This window comes from Schistocerca serialis, chromosome 4, assembly GCF_023864345.2.
Source record: "Schistocerca serialis cubense isolate TAMUIC-IGC-003099 chromosome 4, iqSchSeri2.2, whole genome shotgun sequence".
Classification (NCBI taxonomy): Eukaryota; Metazoa; Arthropoda; class Insecta; order Orthoptera; family Acrididae; genus Schistocerca; species Schistocerca serialis.
Genome location: NC_064641.1, coordinates 179,114,710 through 179,132,132, shown reverse-complemented (window position 1 = coordinate 179,132,132; position 17,423 = coordinate 179,114,710). Strand labels below are relative to the sequence as shown.

Sequence of the window (17,423 nt, the reverse complement as noted above, 5' to 3'; positions counted from 1 at the left end):
TCGCCTCTGATCGAAGTGTTAGGGTTTTTGCAGGGCCAGCCGGGCAGCCAGCAGCAGTCCAGACAGCAGCAGCAGTAGCAGCGTTCCAACCCGCGGCAGCAACAGCTGTGGCGTTCCAGCCGGACATCCAGCGTTCCTTCCAGCAGCCTGCGTTCCTGCCAGCGTTCCTGCCAGCCAGCCAGCATTCCTGCCGGCCAGCCACCATCATTCCTGCCAGCTTTCCTGACAGTTAGCCAGGATTCCTGCCTGCCAGACACCATTGCTGCCAGCATTCCTGCAGGCCAGCCAGCGTTCCTGCCAGCGTTCCTGCCAGCGTTCCTGACACCCAGACAGCGTTCCTGCCAGCCAGCCAGCGTCCCTACCAGCGTTCCTGCTAGCCATCCAGCGCTTCTGCCAACGTTCCTGCCAGCCAGCAAGTATTCTTGCCAGCGATCCTGCCAGTGTTCCTGCCAGCCAGCCATCGTTCCTGCCGGCCAGCCAGCGTTCCTGCCAGCATTCATCCCAGCCAGCCAACATTTTTGCCGGCCAGCCAGCAACCCAGCGAGTGTATCTGCCAGCGTTCCTGATAGCCAGCCAGCATTCCTGCTGGCCAGCCAGCATTCCTGCCAGCGTTCCAGATAGCCAGCCAGCGTTCCTGCCGGCCAGCCAGCGTTCCTGCCAGCGTTCCTGCAAGCGTTCCTGCTAGCCAGCCAGCACTCCTGCCAATGTTCCTGCCAGCTGGCCAGTATTACTGCCAGCGATCGTGCCAGTGTTCCTGCCAGCCAGCCATCGTTCCTGCCAGCCAGCCAGCATTCCTGCCAGCGTTCCTCCCACCCAGCCAGCATTTCTACCGGCCAGCCAGCATTCCAGCCAGTGTACCTGCCAGCGTTCCTGATAGCCAGCCAGTGTTCCTGCCAGACAACCAGCGTTCCTGTCAGCATTCCTACCAGACAGCCAGCATTCCTGCTGGCCAGCCAGCATTCCTGCCAGCGTTCCTGATAGCGAGCCAGCATTCCTGCCGGTCAGCCAGCGTTTCAGCCAGCCAGCAAGCATTCCTGCCAGCGTTCCAGCCAGTGAACCAGCGTTCCTGCCAGCGTTCTTGCCGGCCAGCTAGCGTTCCTGCAAACGTTCCAGGACTGTGTTCCTGTTGGCCAACCAGCGTTCCTTCTTGGCAGCCAGCATTCCTACCACTGTTCCAGCCAGCAAGCCAATGATCCTGCCAGCAATCCACCCAGCAATCCTGCCAGTGTTCCTGCCAGCCAGCCAGTGTTCCTCTCAGGAGGCCAGTATTCCTGCCAGCGTTCCTGCCAGACAGTCAGTATTCCTGCCAGTGTTCATGCCAGGAAGCCAGCATTTCTTCCGGGAGCCAGCATTCCTGCCAGCGTTCCTGCTGCCATTCCTGATAGCAAGCCAGCATTCCTACCAGCCAGCCAGCGTACCTGCCAGCATTCCTGCCAGCCAGATAGCGTTCCTGCCGGCCAGCCAGCGTTCCTGCCACCGTTCCTGTCAACCAGTCAGCGTTCCAGCCAGGCAGCCAGCATTCCTGCTGGTCATCCTGCGTTCCTGCCAACTTTCCTGCCAGCGTTCCTGCCAGCGTTCCCGATAGCCAAACATCGTTCCTGCAAGCGTTCATGCCAGCATTCCTGCCAGTGTTCCTGCCAGCGGTCCTGCCAGCCAGTCAGCATTCCTGCTGGCCAGCCAGCATTCCTGGCAGTGTTCCTGCCAGCATTACTGCCAGCGAGGCAACATTCCTGCTGGCCACCCAGTGTTCCTGCCAGGGTTACTGCCAGCATTCCTGCCAGATAGGCATCATTCCTGCTGGGCACCCAGCGTTATTGCCAGGGTTGCTGCCAGAATTCCAGACAGCCAGATAGCATTGCTGCCAGCGTTCCTCCCAGCATTCCTGCCAACCAGCCATCGTTCCTGCTAGCGTTCCTGCCAGCCAGCCAGCCAGTGTTCCAGATGGCCAGCCAGCATCCCTGCCAGCATTCCTGCCAGTGTTCTTGATAGCCAGCCAGCATTCCTGCCCGCCAGCCAGCATTCCTTCCAGCATTCCTGCAGGAATGGTAATACAAAGTAATATCTCCTTGTACAACAATATATTTAGTTAACACACCAGACATTTTGCACCAAACATTTAACTTATCATCTGCATTAATCCTCCTGCAATTCCTTGTGTAGAGTGAAAATGGTTTGTCTGTTGTAACAACACATGTACCATAATCCCCGTTGGGTACAACTCCAACTGCAAAAGTGTGATACGAAATAATGTCTCTCTCATTGTAGGCCTCCAATCCTTGTAGAGGTTTGTCAGTACCTCTCAAAATAGCAATTGTTAACCATGAATTGCCACTAACTACTTCTGTTGTAGTACAAGAAAAATGAATCTTGCAACCAACAAATTTTTTGGTCCTTGTAGTAACTCCTGTTGACCAGTCTCAATTGGTGTAATTGAAAAAGTATCCACTGTCTTGTACACTGGCAATCTGCTCCTCCTCATGTATCTTCTGCGTCGGTACGGCATGGCGATGTGTAGCGTGCGGCTGCCTCGAGTCAAATGAGCCTGCAGCTGCCTCAGTACCGGATGACGCAACTGATAAGACGTATCTACTGTTTTTTAACCACCATTATGTTACTTTTCTGTCTTCATTGGTTTTCTCTTTTATTGTACTGCTTGTGGCTGAAGAGCGGAGTAAAATTTTCCGCTGCCAGCCCACCTTGTACGAGGTGCAAAATGACAATAAAGAAAAAAAAAAAAAACAACTCGCCACAGTAATTAATTAAAAGAACCTACACATGTTCCACTCCTATTCACAAGCTCTCGTTACTGAACAACAGGGAAAGTAGCGAAACCTTACAGTTCATACTACATCTACATCTACATGGATACTCTTTAAATCACACTTAAGTGCCTGGCAGAGGGTTCATCGAAATACCTTCCTAATTCACAAACCTATGTTGACTGTCGTTAATAGACCTACGAGGTGCAAAATGACAATAAAGAAAAAAAAAAAAAACAACTCGCCACAGTAATTAATTAAAAGAACCTACACATGTTCCACTCCTATTCACAAGCTCTCGTTACTGAACAACAGGGAAAGTAGCGAAACCTTACAGTTCATACTACATCTACATCTACATGGATACTCTTTAAATCACTCTTAAGTGCCTGGCAGAGGGTTCATCGAAATACCTTCCTAATTCACAAACCTATGTTGACTGTCGTTAATAGACCATTTCCTTCGAGGTAATTCATAATGTTCGAAAACAATATATGTTCTAAAATCCTGCTGCATATCGACGTTAACGATATGGGCCTGTCATTTAGTGGTTTACTCCTACTACCTTTCTTGATTATTGGTGTGACCTGTGCAACTTCCCAGTCTTTCGGTACGGATCTTTCGTCGAGCGAACGGTTGTATATGGTTGTTAAGTATGGAGCTAATGGATCAGCATACTCGGAAAGGAATCTAACTGGTATACAGTCTGGACCAGAAGACTTGCTTTTTTAAGTGATTTGAGTTGCTTCACTGCTCCGAGGATACTTACTTCTATGTCACTCATGTGGTCAGCTGTTCTTGATTCGAATTCTGGAATATTTACTTCGTCTTATTTTGTGAAGGCATTTAGGAATACTGTGTAGTAACTCTGCTTTGGCAGCACTGTCTTCGATAGTATTTCCATTGTTATTGCGCAGAGAAGGCATTGATTGATTCTTACCGCTAACATACTTCACATACGACCAGAATCTCTTTGGATTTTCTGCCAGATTTCGAGAAAAGTTTGGTTGTGGTAACTGTTAAAGGCTTCTCGCATTGAACTCCGAGCTAATTTCAGAGCTTCCGTAAAGGATCGCCAATCTCTGGGATTTTGCATCTGTTTAAATTTGGCATGTTTGTTTCGTTGTTTCTACAACAGTATTCTAACCCGTTTTGTGTACCAAGGAGGATCAGCTCCGTCGTTTGTTAGTTTATTTGGTATAAATCTCTCAATTGCTGCCGAAAGTATTTCTCTGAAATCAAGCCATATCTGGTCAATGTTTATATTATTAATTTGGAATGAGTGGAGAGTGTCTCTCAGGAAGACGTCAATGAATTTTTATCTGCTTTTTTGAATAGGTATATTTTTCGCTTATTTTTCAATGATTTGGGGATTACAATATTCATTCTCGCTATGACAATCCTGTGTTCACTAATCCCTAAATCGGTTTTGATGCTCGTTATTAACTCAGGATTATTTGTTGCTGGGAGGTCAAGTGTGTTTTCACAACCGTTTACTATAAGCGTGGACTCATGGACTTAGCCGGCCGGTGTGGCCGTGCGGTTAAAGGCGCTTCAGTCTGGAACCGCGTGACCGCTACGGTCACTGGTTCGAATCCTGTTTCGGGCATGGATGTGTGTGATGTCTTTAGGTTAGTTAGGTTTAAGTAGTTCTAAGTTCTAGGGGACTGATGACCACAGAAGTTAAGTCCCATAGTGCTCAGAGCCATTAGAACCATTTGACTCATGGACTAACTGCTCGAACTAATTTTCAGAGAATGCGTTCAGCTCAATTTCGGATGATGTTTTATGCGTACCTCCAGAATTAAACATGTATTTTCGCCAACATATTGAGGGTAAATTAAAGTCACTACCAACTATTATCCTATGACTCGGGTACGTGATTGAAATCGGACTAAAGTTTTCTTTGAACTTTTCAGCAACTGCATCATCTGAATTGGGAAGTCGGTAAAAGGATCCAATTATTATTTTATTCCGGTTGCCAACAATGACCTCTGCCCATACTAACTCACAAGGAGTATCTACTGCAGTTTGGTAAAGATAAACTACTTCTGACAGCAACAAACATGCCACCGCCAACCGTGTTTAGCCTATCTTTTCGGAACACCGTTAGGTTCTTCGCAAAAATTTCGGCTCAACTTATATCCGGCTTTAGCCAGCTTTCAGAGCCTATAACGATTTGAGCATCAGTGCTTTCTATTAGCGCCTGGAGCTCTGGCACTTTCCCAACACAGCTACGACAATTTGCAACTGTTATATCAATTGTTCCTGTATCTACGTTTTTCCTGCTGCTCAACTCTACTATAGACCCTAACGAAAACGCACGAACTGTGCCTAGTAATACGCAATTACTCAAAAACGTAACTACCGAAGCACTCAAGTGAAACTAAATAATTTGCCCGTGATTAGGATCTTTTAATATGTCACAAAATCGGTTTAGTTTCTGACGCAAACGAAAACGCGCGAACTGTGGTTATAAGATGTTAAATTTACACGCAGAAACTCAAGAAAGTAAACTAATAAAGCTCACAGATGATACAATAAAATTCGCTCCTGGTTAGGAACCCGTAAATGACACAAAAGCGTTTACTTCCCTGTTGCTGCGTCTGTCTCGGTCGGCTACTGCTGCCTGACTGTCAGAAAGTAATATGCCTAGTAACAGCTAGCAGCAATAGCACTAAAATGACACATTAAAAATTGGGTCAATTTAAAACCTGCTAACCAACAGTCTACAACTAATCGAGGCTTACATGGGATAAGCCCTGAGACGCACTTTACATCATGAAATACAGGTAATTTTTTAATTAGTGTGGACATAGATAATGCCACAGTACTATAATGCGCCATAGTCATATGCTAAAATGAAAAACATGCAAAACTATACTAAGAGAGGACAATTTTACAGCTATGTAAAATGTACTGGGTGGACCTTGCGGACCTCACTATAGGAAACAGGCATACGCCGTACCTACATTAAGCCATTTGAAGGCCACAAAAGTAATGGCAAAAATCACTGACCGAATTAAGAAGCATACATGTACGGTGTACAGTAATCATGGACCAGAAAGAGAAAGAAATGAGGCTGGATGGTTGGTTGGTTTAAAGATGAAAGGGACCAAACTGCAAAGGTCATCGGTCCCTTGTTTCATAAACACACAGAGCACATTGAAACCACCCACCAGTCATTCTAAACACTAAAAGAACAATTCCGGGGGAAGAAAAGCCCCAAGGTCAATGGTAGGGCAACATGGAAAACAGAGCACAGCAACAAAAACAACATAGAGAAGAAAGGCAGAAATAATTAAAACTGTACAGCACAGGATCGTGGCTGGCTGATCACGAAAATAAAAGGATGAGCCAGCCTCTCTGCAACACGTTAAAACCTCCAGCCTAAAAGATTAGGGTGGAGTCGAATTACAACACAAAACTAATTAAAAGATACAGCACAAAAGAGGGTGATGCAATAAAATTACATGGACCTATAAAAGCCGCTTGCGCAAATAAAACTTAGAACCTGATCTGCCATAGAGGCATTGTCACCTAAAACAGATGATAAATCACCATGGAGATTAAAAGTTCGCCTGAGGGAGGTTAAAATAGGACATCCCAACAACATATTGGCCACCAGCATGTTTGCACCACAGCGACAATGAGGTGGGGGGGGGGGGGGGGGGCTATCGCCGCAGCAGACGACCATGCGTCAGCGAAGAGTGACCAATGCGGAGCTTTCAGAAAAAAACAGAATCCCTGTGAGAGGCCCGCATGGAGGAACCCAAAACAGTCGTGGGCTCCTTCACTCACCGCAGCTTGTTGGGAGCAGGTAGAGTGCGCCATTCGTCTCCCCACATCCCAAAGACCCGACGGCGCAACACCGATCGGAGATCAGTTGCCGGGAGACCGATCTCCGACGTCAGTTTTCGGGTAGCTTCTTCGGCTAACTTGTGGGCGATTTCGTTTCCCGCTATCCCAACGTGTCTCAGGATCCATATGAACACCAATGAACGTCCACGCTGTTCAAGAGCGTGAAAGGACTCCTGGATGGCAACAACAATGGGAGGGCGTGGGTAGCACTGGTCAAGTGCCTGTAGACTACTGAGAGAGTCACTGCAAATGACGAAGAACTCTCCAGTGCTGGTGCGAATACGCTCAAGGGCACGAAAAATGGCTGTTAGCTCTGTGGTGTAAACACTGCAGCCTCCGGCAACGAGCGCTGGTCTACATAGTCCGCATGAGCATAAGTGTACCCCACACGGCCATCAACCATCGAGCCATCGGTATAGATAACCTCCGAGACACGGGATGCGTCTAGGAGAGCATGAAATTGGCGGCGCAAGACTGCAGGAGGAACTGAATCTTTTTGCCATCGGTAGAGGTCCAGCCGAAGCTGCGGCCGATGAATACACCAAGGTGATGTATGTGTGTGGACCTGAAAAGCAGATGGAAGAGGCAAAGACTGGAGTTCACTAAGTAGTGTCCAAACACGGATCCCAATTGTATGGCCTAATCGCGGCCGCCGGTGTGGGATATGGACTGCCGCATTAGCGAAAAGGAGACGGTAGTTAGGATGTGGGGCGAACAACGGACGTGGGGAGCGTAGTTGGCTAAGAGTTTTTGACGCAAAGTGGAGGAACCCCAGCCTCAGCAAGTAGGCTATTAACCGGGCTGATGCGGAATGCTCCTGTCGCCTGTCGAACCCCACAGTGGGGAACGGGGTCCAGCAGTTGCAACGCTGAGGGCGACGCTGAGCCATACGCCACACTCCCATAATCCAGTTGGGACAGCACGAGGACTTCGTAGAGCTGCAGCAGCGTATTACGATCTGCACCCCAAGTTGTGTTGCTGAGGCAGCGGAGGGCATTCAGATGCTGCCAGCACTGACGCTTCAGCTGACAAATATGTGGAAGCCAAGTAAGCCGGACATCGAACAGCAATCCCAGAAAATGGTAAGTGTCAACAACCATGAGTATGGCATCCTGAAGATAGAGCTCAGGGTGGGGATGGACAGTTCGACGCCGACAAAAGTGCATAACACAAGTCTTCGCAGGAGGAAAGTGAAACCCATTGGCGAGGGCCCACGCCTGCGCCATGCGTATGGCTCCTTGCAACCTATGTTCTGCAACACTAATGGTGGAGGAGCTGAAAAAGATGCATAAATCGTCAGTGTATAACGTCGGTGAGACAGATGACCCCACTGCTGTTGCAAGGCCATTAATGGCCACAAGGAAAAGTGGCACACTCAAAACGGAGCCCTGTGGTACGCCGTTTTCCTGGAAATGAAGTGAACTATGGGATGTGCCAAGTAAAACGCGGAATGTCCGAACAGATAAAAAAATCTTCATAAACATGAGGAGAGAACCCCAGAGACCCCACCCGTGCAACGTGGCGAGAATATGGTGCCGCAACGTCGTGTCATATGCTCTGGAGAGGTCGAAAAAGACGGAGACGATGTGTTGGCGCCTGGAAAAAGCAGTGCGGATTCCAGACTCAAGGAAGACCAAAGTATCGGCGGTGGAACGGCCCTGACGGAAGCCGCTCTGCCACAGAGCCAGAAGACCCCAAGACTCGAGCAGCCAACACAGCCGTCGACTCACCATATGTTCCAGTAGCTTGCACAGAGTGTTTGTTAAGCTGATGGGCCGATAGCTATCCACATTAAGCGGGTCCTTACCAGGCTTCAGCGCCAGAATGATGGTACTTTCTCGCTACTGCGACGGAAAGACACCATCGCCTCATATGCGATTGAAGATGGCAAGAACACATCTGATTGTGGATGCCATCTGGCCCAGAGGTTGTATCGGGGCACTATGCCAGGGCGCTTTGGAGTTCCCACGAACTAAATGGGGCGTTATACGCCTCAGTGTGGCGAGAAGCAAAAGAAAGTCGAATGCCTTCCTCGCAGCGTTTTAGCGCTCGAAACGCAGGCGGGTAATTCGCCGACGCAGAGGCCCGAACATAGCGCTGAGTGAAATTCTCGGCAATTTCTTCGGCATCGGTGCATAGCGCCCCATTTATGGAAAGCCCTGGGACACCTGCAATCGAAAGATGCGCCGTGGGTGAAGTACGGGAACCAATGGTGGAAACGTATCTCTCCCAGCACTCCTGTATCCGCCGTTTGATGAGCCTCCGGACCTGAGCACGGGTACGTTTGAATAAAATTTGGTTCTCCAATGACGGGTGCCGCTTATGTCGCTGAAGAGCCCGCCGACGCTATTTAATGGCTTCAGCGACCTCCGGCGACCACCAAGGCACTGACTTTCGCCGGGCACACCCTAACGAACGAGGAATGGTACGTTCTGCAGCGGAAACAATCGCTGCATTCAGTGTCTCAACCGCTACATCGATGGTACCGTGGGGGAGGGATTCAACAGTGGCAGCAGAGGAGAACACTTCCCGGTTTGCCTTGCCAAATACCCATCTGGGCAAGTGTTGAGAGGAGCGACGCTGGGGTAGTGAAAGGAAGATGGGAAAACGGTCACTAAAGTCATCAACGACTCTCCAGTGGACCGATGGTACGAGCCCTGGTCTGTACGACGACAGATCTATGGCCGAGAACGTGCCATGTGCCACACTGAAATGTGTGGCGGCGCCAGTGTTAAAGAGGCAGAGGTCGAGCTGGGAGATGAGATTCTCGACATCTCTGCCTCGGCCAGTAATCTTCATTCCACCACGCAGGGGACTGTGGGTGTTAAAATCCCCAGGAGAAGAATAGGCGAGGGGAGTGTGGTGACAAGTGCTACCAATTCGGTCAGGGGGACTGTATCACCTGGAGGGAGATAGACACTGCAGACGGTTATGTCCTGGGTAGTTCTTACACGGACAGCCACAGCTTCCAATGATGTTTGAAGGGGCACAGGAGCACTATGTACAGAGGTAAGGACATACACGCAGGCTCCACCTATTGTATGTGCTACAGTTGCTGTAATAACCCCTGTATCCATGAAGGACAGGGGTCTGCATTGCCGTGAACCAGGTTTACTGGAGGACAATGCATAAAGCATGTGTCATGCTTAGAAACTGACGTAGTTCAGGTAGATGGCTGAAATAATCGCCGCAATTCCACTGGAGGATTGTACAAAGCGTGTCCTGTAGGGGCATGAAGGCACTGAAAAGGTGAATTATTTTGCAGGGTCACATGGTGCCACTGACTGAGTGACTGATGTCACAATGTCCATCGTTTCAGAGGAGACGGCGAGATCCAGGTCATCAGGGTACGCAAACCTCGACCTCATCCTCAGAGGCTGAACTGACAGGAAGCGGTGTCGTGGGAACCACTGGGTCCTTAGAGGGCTTCCTCTTCTCTCACTTGTCTTTTGGAGGAGAGTTCGCATGCTGGGAGGGCTTTCCTGACGTATTATCAGGAACAGAGGAAGAGCGTGAAGCCCTTCGACCAGCAGCTGGTGGCTTCTTCAGCCACTGGCTAGTGTCTTGTGAGTGACTGGGGAAGTCCTTTGAAGGAACTCCCCCAAGGGACTCCTTCTGAAGAAGTGAGGCCGGAGGAGGCTGTTGCTTCTCCAGCTGAGTAGCCGGAGAGGGCTGTCGCTTCTCCCGCTGAGAGGAGGGGACTGATGTCCCCGGTTGTTCGGTTGTTCGGGGCGCACTGCTTCTAAACTGGGTGTTTTGGGAGTAGTGGAAGATAGAGTGGCCCCTACCAGCGGTGGAGCAGACGTAGCTTGACTGTTCTGAGGGCCAACTGAGATAGGAGTCAAAGAAGACAGGCTTACTCCCCAAAATTGAATCCCCATCAGTTCTACTGCACACAAGGTATCACGGTGAATACGGCTCCTGTCTGCCTGCAGCCCTACGTCCCTCCCAGGGCGTAGCTAGGGAAGGGAACGATTTGGGGCTATATGTCACAGTGTTAAAGTCTACTTTACCGCGCTTAGACACGTTGGCGGTCTTTCGAGCACAGGACTAAGACTTCATCCGCTTCAGTGCGGATCATCCGCCCCAATGCCACCCACTCCGACTAGGGGCTCTCCCCACGGGCGCTACCCACCAGCAGCAAAGGTCTTCTGGCAGGATGGCCGTTGCCAGGAGTCCTGATGCCCCAGAGAGGCAGGCAGCTACTCCTTGGCTTACATGGGGAGGTGGCAGCTCAGGCATCGGCAGTACGATCCCTGTGTTGTCAGGGGGCCACAACCTAGAGGGTACATCACGACCCCACCGCAACGGGCTGGCTACCATGCTGGATGTTGGGTGCCATGGGAAGTCGATAACTATCGTGGTTGCAGATGGTGAGGCACTAAGGGTGTAATTGACGCAACCCGTCATGCATGTATGCCCAAAATGAGGGATGGTGGGAGCAGTTACGACGCCAAGACGATGAAGAGTGCCTAGGTCTTAGGGCACCGAGCACATAAGGTGTCATTCCCCAAAACGCTCGTACTTCTGTTGAATTTGGAAGAATGGAGGTCAAACCCTAATGGGGACCAACACATGAAAGGCTGAAACAGTTGAAACTCCTTTTAGTCGCCTCTTACGACAGGCAGGAATACAGCGGGCCTATTCTTACCCCCGAACCCGCAGGCGGAATGAGGCTGGACGCTGCATCAAAAATAAAAGTTATTCAGCAGGACTGCGTGCCTAAGCGCAGTTTGCTGGTTCAAAATGCCAGACGGATCATGGCAAATTCTGCGGATGATTTCTATTTCTTCTAAAATGATTAAAACCGGGCCCTTACGCTGAATCTGTGGAATGCTGCAAATTCTGTTTATATTTGAAATGGAATGGTTATGATCCTTCAGGTGTTTAGTGAGAGTGGATTTGGAATTTCTAACAAGGGGAGGCAGCCAATTGTGAAATTCAGATTCGATTCATACTGCGCATAATAAAAGCTCATGGCCAGACGTGTAATGTGGCAAAGCACCAAGATGTACTTCTCAGCCGTTGTCGAGAAAATCGACAGTTAAAAGTAACCGTTGCGGTGAAATAGTCTCTACGATTAGTAATTTTCTACAGCGTCGTGGCGTAGCGGTAAGCGCTAGGGTTCGTAATCCGAAGGTCGCCGGATGGAATCTCGCGCCATGCGAATTTTTTTTATTATTAGTTTTTTGTAATATATATATATATATATATATATATATATATATATATATAAACTATTAATGAATTGCTTATGAATCTTGTTGAAGGCGGATCGCTCTCCAATTGTACCGCTTCCATTTTTCCGTTTGTTTAACAGGGTGTACCAAAGCTCTCACGTCCGCACTGATTTTTTATATATATATATATATATATATATATATATATATAAACTATTAATGAATTGCTTATGAATCTTGTTGAAGGCGGATCGCTCTCCAATTGTACCGCTTCCATTTTTCCGTTTGTTTAACAGGGTGTACCAAAGCTCTCACGTCCGCACTGATTTTATATATATATATATATATATATATATATATATATATATATATATATATATATATATATATATAAAATCAGTGCGGACGTGAGAGCTCTATATATATATATATATATATATATAATTCCCGGTAATCAGTTGCAACAATTGTGCATATAATAAGTTGTTGAAAGTCGTTTGTCGTGGAAAAACTGGCGACTTCGAACATCATTATGTTTTCCGCAAACAAAGTTGTATTTCACAAATGTTATTAATTGTCTTCATAGTGTTAACCACGTATAGTTAACGGAAGACGTAGAAACGATATTCCGAAACGAATACGTATAGCGTAAGTCAAACGTTCGAATTAGAGACCCCACGAACACAAATTTGCTGTGGCAGGTATCAAATATAAACTCCGTTACTCGGTCGTTACACTTGAAGGACAGATGTTGAATGGGCCGAAACGAGCCGACGCATAACAGCGTAGTTGCCTGCTAACTTCGAAAGAAGGTAGATGCGGTCCCTAGCGCAACTTACAACATCGTCGAAAATCAGTGCGGACGTGAGAGCTTTGGTACACCCTGTTAAACAAACGGAAAAATGGAGGCGGTACAATTGGAGAGCGATCCGCCTTCAACAACGTGCATTAGCAATTCATTAATGTCTGAATTACAAAAAACTAATAATAAAAAAAATTGCATGGCGCGAGACTCGATCCGGCGACCTTCGGATTACAAGCCGGAGCGCTTACCTCTGCGCCACGACGCTGCAGAAAATTTAAAATCGTAGAGAGTATTTCACCGGAACGGTTTCTTTTAACTGTCGATTTTCTCGACAACGGCTTAGAAATGCATCTTGGTGCTTTGCCACATTACACCTCTGGCCATGAGCTTTTGTTATGCGCAGTATGAATCGAACCTGAATTTCACAATTGGCGGCCTCCCTTTGTAAGATCTTCATGCTCTCTAAACTGTACGTTAAAGTGCGGCCAGTTTGGCCTATCTATGCGGAAGGTCACTCACTACACTGGATGTGATGAACGCCCGATTGTGCGTTGCGAAGGTCTTGTCTGGTTTCGTGGTGCTTCAGTAGGTTCCCGAAGTTACGCTGGCTGTTGAAGGTGGGTATAGCCCCCTCTTGTATAAGCCATTTACCACTCCTGTCAGATATAACACCTTCGTATGGGATCCGGCAATTTTTTTTTTCAGAGTTATCATTATTATTAGTGAATGATACGGTAATCCCGTACAGATCGTTGGAAGCTCCTTTCGATTGAATTTACTGATGAAGAATATCAACAAGATTTGACTGGTAGCCATTAGAATGTACTTCGAATTTAATGGTATCCAACTCGCGCTGGTAATTTTCTTTTGAGAGAGGGACTCTGGCCGCACAGTAAATCATAGCACGAAGAGCTGCCATTTTTTGCTGTTTTGGGTGAAGTGAAGGGCAATGAATAATAGAACTAGTCGTAGTTGGTTTCCTAAATATGCTAAAGTGACCATTACTGTCCAAACACGAAATTTCCAGATCTAAAATTGGGAGTGTAAGGCCAGAGTGCTATTCTGTGACACTGAATCTGGGGTGCATTTTGTTAAGGTCATGTTGAAAATTTGCAGCTGGACGTCGGTCCCGTTATATAGAAGTATGTTGTCATTGACGTATGTTTTGTAACTGTTATAGTACAGTTTGAAGGTGGTGTGGGTGGGTTGAAACAAATTGATGTTCAATGTGATTCTTGTATATATTAGCTAATTAGCTATTATACTGGCAATGGGGCATCCCATGGCTAACCTGTCAGTTTGTCCATATAAGGTGTCTTTTAAGATTAAGTAATTATGGTCCAGAACAATTCTGAGCAAATGAAGGAATTCATTAATATTTCTGAATCTAGACGAGAGAACATCTGTTAAGTTGGATTCAATAATAGGATCACCTCTTTAATGGGGATATTCGTGTACAGGCCTACGCTACCGAGACTTGCTAGATTTGTATCACTGGTTACAGTTAGATGGTTGAGATGTGTAATTAACTACGCTCGGTTCTTGATGGCATGATCATCATGGAAAAAATAATGCTTACTGAGGAAACTTTGCAATTCCTTACCCAATGAGTAATCTGGGGCATTAATAGCGTTGATAATTGGCCTTAACGGAGCCTGTGGATTATGTTTCACGACGCCCCTGGAAGTGGGCGTTCTCGGATTCATCTGTATTAAAGTTTATTATTAAAGTGCTATCTATGTTACAGTGATTGAATAAACCCTGCCTGTTAAAAATTAAAACGATGTAAGTGTTGTACACTGCAAATTCCTGACTGCATTAATTTTGACTTTGTGACTGGATTTTTTTAGGGTTAATACAACAGGCGCGTTGGTTGATCCAGTAGCGTAGCTAGCACTTAGAAGTCCAACCACGCATTTAGAGCCCCTATAAACAGTGGCATTCAAATTTACAACTTGTTACTCGTACAGATGGATGTGGCGACTACATGCTAGAAGTTTATTGAACAATATTGTGCGGACTGAATAACACACGAACAAGATTTAGCTTATCTTTTTTCTGTCACATCGCATGCTGAGTAAGTGTTGAAAACGAAGCAGCTAAAGTCTTCAGTCTCCTATTCAACCCCAGATGCATCCAATTTACCTATGTATAAATTCTGTGTGCAAGTGTAAGAAGCTGTTCTAAATGTTTGCGTAATGTGTAATATGAGCCGGAACAAGGGATCCATCACGTAGTGTGATGTGGGAAACCACCTAAAAAACACATCCAGACTAACCGGCACACCAACCCCTCTTCGTTAACCCACCGGGCACAGCTGACCAGGAGCCAGCATATCTTCCCGCCCCGCAAGCGGTGGCATTAACACACACGTCTGTCCGGGCAGATAACCAGACGAAACAGAATGTCTGTTTGAATAAAAGCTTCTCGGTTTAAGTGCCAAGTCACTTTGAATAAAACACTCGAGATTTCGATAGCATTCTCAGCCATCGTCATCAGAAGTAAAAATTACTGCGTCTATTATTTATTTCCTGTTGACGATGGCGAAGACAGCTACAGAAAGCTCGAATGTCTTATTCAAAGGGACGCAGCTTGTAAGCCGAGAAGATTTTATTGAAGCATACCAGTACGAAAGACTCCAAGGACAAGAATTTTAAATTCCTGTTAAACATCTCAACACGCGAGGCAATACTGATTCTACGACTTATCTTAGAAGCTAGATCGAAGAAAGGCGAACCTACGTTTGTAGTATTTTTAAACATACAGAAAGTTTTCGGTAATCTTTATTAGAATACATTCTTTGAAACTATGTAGGTGACCGAAATAAAACACAGCGGCAAAAAGATTTTCTGCAACCTGTACAGAAATCAGACTGCAGTTATAAGAAGTAAAATTCAGATTGTTAATTGTAAGAATGGCATTTCTGAAAAAAAACAAGAATTTTTTGACATCTAACATTAATTCAAGTATTAGGAGATTTTTCAGAAGGCATATTGCCTTGCACGGAAGTGAAACGTGGAGCATAAGAGAAGTTCATCGAATCTGCGAATAGATGCTTTGAAAAAGATTGCTGAGGATTAGTAGTAGTAGAAGTAGTTCGCATAACTCATGAATGACCACAGGTCAGTCATACAAAACTACTTGCAATGTGTCCTTGAACAACGTCCGTAAGTTTGTCTCTGGATTGCGAGTTTATCCTGCAATTGTGATTTTCTCATCAGTGTAACGGACAAAAGCAGAGACCGCTGTCTGCCCATCTTTAGTGTCAATGGGCCTTGCCTTGTGCATCTTCTCGTTTTCTTTTAATGAATCAGGAAGTGTATAATCACTAATCCTGTCAATCCTCACGTTGTCTATTTAAGAGACGTCACCGCTACACGGCACCATATCAGTTAGTTGCCACGAAAACAGAGGAAGAAAATTGTGTAAGTGATCACTTTGTCATATGGAGGAGGAAGCCATAAGTCACGCAAGCGAAACGACCTGACGACATTTCGTGTATGTCACGTGACGGATGATGCCAGCCTGTCCTCCGCTCCTGATCCTGTCAGCCATGATTGATAGAGAACTTTCCGCCACTCGCAAGCGCTGTTTCCTTCTGTCACGTGTCAGGTCTGCTAACCGTTTACGTAGGAAACTTCTTTGACTTTACCTGGGGCCTTTTTTGATAGTGACTATTATTTCGTGTGACACACTCTTGGAATTTGTTTAATGAATTGTATGTAACTATGTAAGAATTTGAGAACACTTCCAGCCTCAACTCCCCTAGGTACGAATATATCTTACTTTTGGGGAACCTTTAATGCATAGGAGTGTGCCCGTTTAAATACTAACGCCCGTATGAGTAAACAGTTATTCCAACCACTATCTATTTTCTGCTAACGTCATTCTCACTGATTCTTTCGGGATTACTCTATACCCTAATATACCAAATGTCCCTTCACAAAATAACTGTACCTGCAACTGGAAAACAGCGCTATTTCTATAAATAAACAAGAAAAGCGGTAGGAGACTTCTTCAGATTCATCACTTGACATTAGTCATCTCTAAATGTAGCCGAATTATAGATCGTATTCGGTGTACAAATGTGACATAACTAGAACAAAATGGCCTTATCCATGGAGTGGGTTCTGACAACATCGATCCTGAGTAACCTAGATAGAAAATGTTAAGTGCGACTAAAAATTGTTTCCGGGTAGATATTGAGTGACTAGATTTTTGAAAGTACCATGGCGACGTCTGCCTAAGAAAACATAATTCACAAGTTTGCGACATAGCCACGATAGAATATTCCAGTGATAAAGGAAATATTTACATGGGCATCCTGAAAAGTAAAGCCTTCAGATTTTCTATGTGAAAACTCTTAAGGCTTTTTAAATGAAATGAACATTATTAACATTCTACATCCTCATTCTTTATGTCTGCATATTTATTTCTCAACATAGTCACCGAGGGATACATTTCTCCCAACGACACAGCAGTTCGTTGATAACGTCACTATATAACGTTTGAATAAGTTAACGGAGCTACAATCTCATCTCTGATTGCACCGCATCATCACTATCAATCCTAGAACGTGTTCTTTAAGTTTTGGAAGTAGATGAAAATCGGATGGGGTGAAGTCGGGATGAATGGAAGGTGATCGATGACAGTGAACCAAAGGAGTCGGATTATTGCATATTTCGCAATGGTTTTCTGGTCTGTCATTATCGTGTTGAAGGGGAGGGTGCTCCATGTGTGGACAAACTCTGCGAATTCGAAATTTGATTACAGTAACCAGTTCTTCACGACTTGACACAGCTACACGCTTAAGTAGGG

At 46.3% G+C, this 17,423-nt stretch overlaps 1 protein-coding gene across 1 annotated transcript; it reads right to left on the bottom strand.

Annotated features, from left to right (window-relative positions):
- Window positions 1–204: 204 nt before the first annotated feature.
- Window positions 205–600, bottom strand: LOC126474341 (uncharacterized). The gene has a single exon (XM_050101807.1). It carries the CDS (start codon window positions 598–600, stop codon window positions 205–207), a length of 396 nt encoding a protein of 131 aa, XP_049957764.1.
- Between the last annotated feature and the right edge of the window lie 16,823 nt (window positions 601–17,423).